The sequence below is a fragment of the Patiria miniata genome, unplaced genomic scaffold, assembly GCF_015706575.1.
Source record: "Patiria miniata isolate m_02_andy unplaced genomic scaffold, ASM1570657v1 HiC_scaffold_3, whole genome shotgun sequence".
Lineage (NCBI taxonomy): Eukaryota > Metazoa > Echinodermata > Asteroidea > Valvatida > Asterinidae > Patiria > Patiria miniata.
The window spans coordinates 24,912,326-24,919,137 of NW_024037069.1; the positions used below are offsets into that span (position 1 = coordinate 24,912,326).

The 6,812-nt window shown below is 40.7% G+C and overlaps 1 protein-coding gene across 2 annotated transcripts; it reads left to right on the forward strand.

Annotated features, from left to right (window-relative positions):
* Positions 1-75: 75 nt before the first annotated feature.
* LOC119738346 (protein C8orf37 homolog) lies at positions 76-6,812 on the forward strand. Of its 2 annotated transcripts, none has more exons than XM_038213207.1 (5): positions 76-377; positions 3,313-3,388; positions 4,661-4,800; positions 5,309-5,457; positions 5,982-6,812. In XM_038213207.1, exons 1-5 carry the CDS (start codon positions 208-210, stop codon positions 6,086-6,088), a joined length of 642 nt encoding a protein of 213 aa, XP_038069135.1. In that variant the 5' UTR covers positions 76-207; the 3' UTR covers positions 6,089-6,812. The 2 variants fall into 2 exon arrangements, with proteins under 2 accessions (XP_038069135.1, XP_038069134.1); XM_038213206.1 differs by having other exon boundaries at positions 77-377; positions 3,310-3,388; positions 5,982-6,810.

Below are 6,812 nucleotides of genomic sequence, written 5' to 3' on the forward strand. Positions count from 1 at the left end.
TCAAACATTGGCACAAGGAAAAATACGTTTGAAAAGAGACTACTGACAAAATATCGAGTTTGCGAGTTTGACCCTTGACCTCAGAGATATGCATAATTCATTATTGATAGGTTGGTGGGGAAGATTAGTTGCACCGAAATAATCACATAAATTGTACTAGAATTATGTCAATAATCATCGAAATTAGGTAGATGATACGGTACAAACATGGCAGACGACATCGACGATCTGCTAGACGAAGTGGAGACCAAATTTTGCACAAAAACCCCAGTGAAAAAGGACAGTTCCAGTCGTCGCCAAGAAGAGAAAAATCCTGTCGGCTCCAAATCAAAGAAACCAGCTGGCCAGGAATCAAAGCCCGCCCTCTCAAAGAAAAGGTTAGCAAATTAACATGATTAACAGTAACACAAATACAATGATTTAAAGATCTTAATCTTGGCTGTACAAGTACTATTAGATTACTTTGTATACAAAGATTTCAGCTTGATTATGCACTGTAGGGGCAGGGGGTTCTCAGTGGCGAGGTGGGGGGGGGGGGGGGAAGGAGTAGGGGTCAGGGGGCAGGATGTTACGGGGGGGGGGGGGGGGTGCAGGATGTTACGGGGGGGGGGGGGGCGCCCAATGTCATTCGTTTTTGACACCGGACCTCTGGCCTCTGTAAAATAAAAGGGGGGGGGGGCGCGCTTGATACCATTTTTCCATCATGCGCAATGTCAAACATTAGGAGGCGCTATTAACAAAAAAGGTTTTCAGGAAAAATTAACAGAAAATGTTTCTTGGGGTTGCCAAATTTCCAGGGCGGCGGCTGGGTGGCTGGGGGCCGAAGATTTTTTTTATATGAAAGGGGGGTGCCCCCCCCCCCTGCCCCCTGTAGCTACACCGTTGCATGATACCCTGCAAATGAGTTACAAAACTGACAGCATTATATTTCTATGCCTACATCTAAACTTTTCTATCCACAGACCCAACTGTTTAGGCCCAAAAAAAGAAAAGTTCTGCTTCCGGTTTCCCTACCTACCCTATTCTGACAGCCCCTACCCTATTTTTTTATTGGAAAAATGAGGAAAAAAACACCCAAAACCATAACTTTATATCAAGTTCTGCTTCCGGTTTCCCTACCTACCCTATTCTGACAGCCCCTACCCTAATTTTTATTGGAAAAATGAGACAAAAAACACCCAAAAACCATCACTTTATACCTTTTACCCTTGACTACACGCACATGCCTCCATATGATCGTACACACAAAAAATTGGCCAAAAAAAAATCCCTACCTACCTACCCTATTTTCGAATGCCATGTAATCGGAAGCAGAACTATTTTTGTTTTGGCCTTAGAAGGGTAACTGTTTAGATCATCCCACATAGTAAAAACATCTTTGCTGCTAAGTTGACTGTTGCACATATGGCAGATATGCGGCATCATGTCAATTGTCAACCAAATGATTTTTAGATGCAACTTAAGAACAAACCCTTATGAGCAATGTTATTCAGAAAGAAAAATTAGTTTTACTTTAATTTAAAAAAGTAGGATTTGATTCAAAACAATAAAGTAACAAAAACATATCTAAAAACACGGTTGTTGGCAAATGACAATAAAAGTTATGTCTGAGATATGAACGCATCATCCTTTTTTTCCTGTTGAACTTCTGTAGCACTTCCTTCTTTGTAGGAAATTAAAGCCCTATAGTTGCAATGTTATGTTACAATTCTGTTTGTGAAAACCCCATTTTAGCTTCCGTGAAAAATATTCCTGCATATGGTGAGCCATGCAGCAATGCCTGAAAAGTTGTGTTCATTGAAGTTGAAATTGAACTCCAGACTTTTTTTCCACCTTATGTTCACTTTATGAAAGCTAAGGTTCGAAAGCAGGAAACTGTTATTTCTCAATTTAGACATTTAGTTATCCAGTAATTTTGAGGGAAAATATGGCAAAAGTTTGTTGGAAATGATTACAGGATTTGTACAGGAATACTAGATGTCTAGAGGTAGAGGACTGCTTAAAAAGAACATGCCTTAGTTTAAGTTTATTTACAGTCATGACAGTGTTGGCTATTGGGCATATTCATGAAGGTTCCTGGCTAAAAATGTCAAAGTTTTTTGGGTTAAATTTGACCATGTTTCTCATCATGAAAGTTTTAATTGTGCAAGTCATAATTATGCAGAAAAACAAAATTATCGCAAAATTTCCTTACCAGCACATCCTGAGCGCATCAGGAAACAAAGGACTTGACCAAGTCTATGAGCCTGTTGCCAGGCAACTGCATCCACCTATTGATTTGTTACCAGTTGCTAGGTTATTTTATTGCATTGCTCCACAAGATGCATGAGGTTTATGCTACCTTGCAATTAAGAAAAGGTGTAGGAGTCTCTCGTGACTTGACGCAGTGTGCATTTCTTTAGCTGCTCATTATTTGTCTTCCTTGAACACGTCACTAGATTAACCACTTGCATTTTTCTCAAACCTATCGTAGTATTTTTGCTACATGTAACTTAATTAATATTCAGAATCTAATACTGAGTACATAGTAACCAACAGTACACTCTTTGCCCATGGTAAAGTAAAAGTGGCTGGGCTTTCATCCATAAAAATTCTGTAACATTTGGGACATGTAATTTGTTCAGACATATGTTAGTGGGGGTTACTTTTTTATTTTAAATGATGATGATGATATGTACATGTATGTATTTACATCCAACTCATAATTTCTTGCAGCTTGGGTAGTTTTGGATAAAATTTCACATCCGTTTTTACAGAAAACCCATGACACCAAAACATAGCACAGGAGTTTGAGGACAATGAAAAATCTTTCTGATGAAGTTATGAATTAAAATCTCACAAAAGCGTTGTGACAGAAATCTGTCTTAAATACAAAACCATGTTTATATTTATAATCATGGCACATGCATCACACAATGCCCTCTCATTTTGTTATGAATTTGAGAATTACATATATGCAACTTGTGGCACCCAATATAAAATTCCCCTCCATCCCCCCCCCCCCCTAAAAAATCATGGCATTAGGAACACGGAACACAAAGAAATCCCCAGTTATATTAGTTGACAAATTAATTTAGTTATTTAAACTCTGCTTTAAAGGAAAGGTGCTTACAAACTATTTTTTTGTATGCAAACTTTTTTATTAATTTTAATCATAGATTTTAAATGTCTAGAGACAACATTGATGATTGAATTGACTTTCTAAGCAATGAAAATGGAACACTAGCTCCATTGAGTTGTGTATTTTTTGGACTTGCTATTACCATGACTTTATTTGAGTGAGAGTATTTTTATTTTCTACTTTACCAGCAGTGCCAAGAAGCTATCAGGCGAAGACGATGACTTGAATTCCATGATAGATGACATCATAGATGGCCCAGAACCACCGGTGAGTCCAGCTGAAAGGGAAGATACAACATTTTGCAAACATCAAAAAACGAAATGATCCAATTATCACAAAATACCTAAACAGGATTGTTAGGGAATGACAGTCTAAAGCATCCTGTAAAATCGTGGCTCCTGGTGTGCTGACATTTTCAAGAAAAGTGGTATTTTTCCAACGCTGGTTGGCCGACCAGCGTTGGAGAAAACTGTTTTTTTTTTCAAAAGCTGCTCTTAATTTTTCAGAATTAGTTTTTCCGCATTTTCTTTGCAATTGATGACACACCTGTGAAGGGGTACAAGCCTGCCGGACTCATTCTCTGACCTTACAATTCCCCAAAGTTTAAAAACTGCTATGTTTCATCTTAAGTGGGGTATAAAGGGAACCAGACTACAAAAACATGATGTTTTTTCTTGTTTTTTTTCCAGCATCTTCAAGCCCAAAACGTGAAACAAGTTAGTTTAACAATATTTGCTATAACATTCTTATCCCCCAAATCCATTTACTACTGAAAATTGCAGCAAGAGCAAATGTTGTACATTCCCTTTAAAAAAAACTGGTTACATTCATGTGAATGCAGCACCAGGGCATGATTACCAGCAACAACAGATCAAAACCATGCATCTAAAAATCGGGTTTTGTCCCTCAACGATGAATATGTACGTGAACATTTATTAGTCTTAGTCCAAGACTGTATTTGGTTTTTATTTTCCTCCCCAGCCTCCCCAAAGCCCCATGGAGGTAGAGGTCCTGATATAAACTACATAAATATTAAATCAGGTTTTGGGAATATTTGTAACACTATCCAGGACATTCTGAGCATACCTCTGGTGCGTGCATGGGTAGCACTGCCGAACTTCCCAAGACAGGATCTGATTACTCTTGTTGATAGCGATCTCTACAGACAGGGTGGCTTTACCACACGTGTCAGGGACAAGTAGGGAGTTAGGGTTATTATTAATTATTATTAATCATTTCTGGTAATGAAACCAAGGATTCCTCAAAAGCGCCCTAGGCACCGTAGCTCGCAAGCCTGAAGAAACCTGCGGAGAGAAGACAATGAGAAGAAATTACAGTTTTAGAGGTGGGAGGAAAAGTCCAGAAGATATTTGGGAAAACCCACGGAATCAGGCAGGGACTGAAAACCCAATCCACATATTGGCCCAGGCGGGATTCGAACCCAGGTCACAGCGGTGGAAGGCGAGGAAAGTACCGCTACACCAACCTGACTCCCCTTAAAAAATTGTAAAGACAATATTGTGTATTTCATGTCGACAGAAATCACTCCAAAGACAGAACAGTCAGTCAAGTTACACAACTCCTTCAAGAACAGCAAGCATATCGCAGCGAAGGTGCAACCCAGTGTACCTCGGAGGCAGTGCAGATCCTATGGGATTGAGCTCAGCTGTATCACAGAGGTAAAGACCCGTTAGCGTCAGGTGTCATCAGCCTTGCGTTTGATTGTCTCTCCCAGTGGTTTCCCCGAAGTCTCCCCTTGTTACCATTGAGGGGGTACTTGTGCACGAAGTCTATATGAAAGCATGTGCGTCAACAAAGTGTAATGTCATTGTAAATGCTATTGACCTCAATTGACCTATCGCATTAGAACATTGTAGAATCAAGTTAGAATTCCGTCAACGCAGCTTGTGAAGTATTGGCCAATTACATGATTTACAAACGGATGTGGAACGCGCAACATCTGAGACAAACAAAACTTAGCGTACTAAAATTCCATAGGGTTGTCTAAGGGGTGTGGCTAACGCGCAAATGGCGATAAGTCAATTGCAAGCCTGCAATATATATATATCTGTATGTGTACAGTTAATATTTACTTCAGTGTGGTGCAAAAACCTATTCTTTCGGATGAGTATTAATCAAGCTTTTCCTCTTCTAATAATGTTTTGCAATGACTGACTCTCATTTCAGGATGTGTGATCAGTTGCGGTGTACATCTTGCGATTTCAAGATCGTAGCTTTCGACAATTACGAGTGGGACTCTACCTGCGATTATCTCTTCTTCAGGAATAACGTTCCCGACTTCAAGAAACTGAGCGCCAAGTTAAAAAAGCGGAGAGGTAGGCCTCATACAGCAGAACATGACGTTGTCTTATTTATGTGTAATTTTTTTTTATTTATTTGTTCAAAAGTTCAGACTGGATATTTTGTTTTGTGCTTTCAACTTTTGAGGTCAGGGGTTTATCTGCTTCACCCATTTGTTGAAATGCATGAAGTGCATCCTTCTTTTGCATACCCAATTTTTTTTCAGTTCAGAAGGGGGAGTGTGGCCTAGTGGTTAGGGTTGGTGACTCATGATCAGAGGGTCAGGGATTCGAATCCAGCTGCTGGCCATATTGTGTCCTTGGGCAAGCCACTTCACCCAAACTTGCCTCTCTCCACCCAGGCATTAGCTGGGGAGTTACCTGCGATGGACTGGCATCCCATCCAGGGGGACTTGAAATATTCTCAGTCGTTTCATGCCAAGGAAACTGGACATTAATGCCAGCCTGATGGGCCATATTGGCTCGTGACAGACTTTACTTTCAGGAAAGTTCTGCCCACTGCTGACTTCAATTCTTAATTTTTTCCCCCATCCTTACAGGTAGTCGAGCATATGCGTGCCAGTGTATGTGGCGGTCAGTCAAGACTGTCTCCAAGGTTGAACAGGACCTGCAACTGAAGTGGGTGTGTGGCAAGCACGCATTGTGACACGTTGCTGAAGATCTGTGCACTACATGTTGGTATGGACTCATCGCATGAGTACCCCCTCATTAGGCTACAGTGAGAGAGCCAGGTGGGCACCTGAACGCATTGCTGCCACATGCCCGGTGCTCACGTGAAGACAATTAGGATTTGTGCACAGTTCGTGCATACGCTCAAGAACCAGTGTTTGCACGCATTATGCCCCTCCTATGGAGCTCAACCCAGTACTCGCCAAGAGCCATCGACTGTTCATCTACTGTGAGAATGACTTGTGTGGAACTTACACGTGCCGAACAGTGAGAGTCTTTGAATTTCCCAAGCTGATGCTCCACCAGTTGCCCGTCCACCCAATGTTGACACGTAATTATAGTCAGGGTTTCAAAAATGGCTTTGTCTTGTAAGAACTTCCCCTGTCGTGGAGTTTGAGAATTATTGTATGTGCATAGATCACTAGAGTGCGTTGAACTATATACAATGTATGTAGGGTATTTTAAGTTTCATAGACAAAAAGTACTGTTAGATAAACAGGTAGACTACAGATTGTATCTTTTTATACAACGCCTGAATAAATCCCCGTCGTCTGATTGGTGGGTCGTTGATCACATGTCATTGACTTATTTGTCCCAACCCACAGCCCGGCCGCACCGCAAAAATAGAAGTTCCATTCCACTGTAAATAGAAGTTCTATTGCACGGTCACATGATTGGTGGCTCTGACCAATCAGATGACG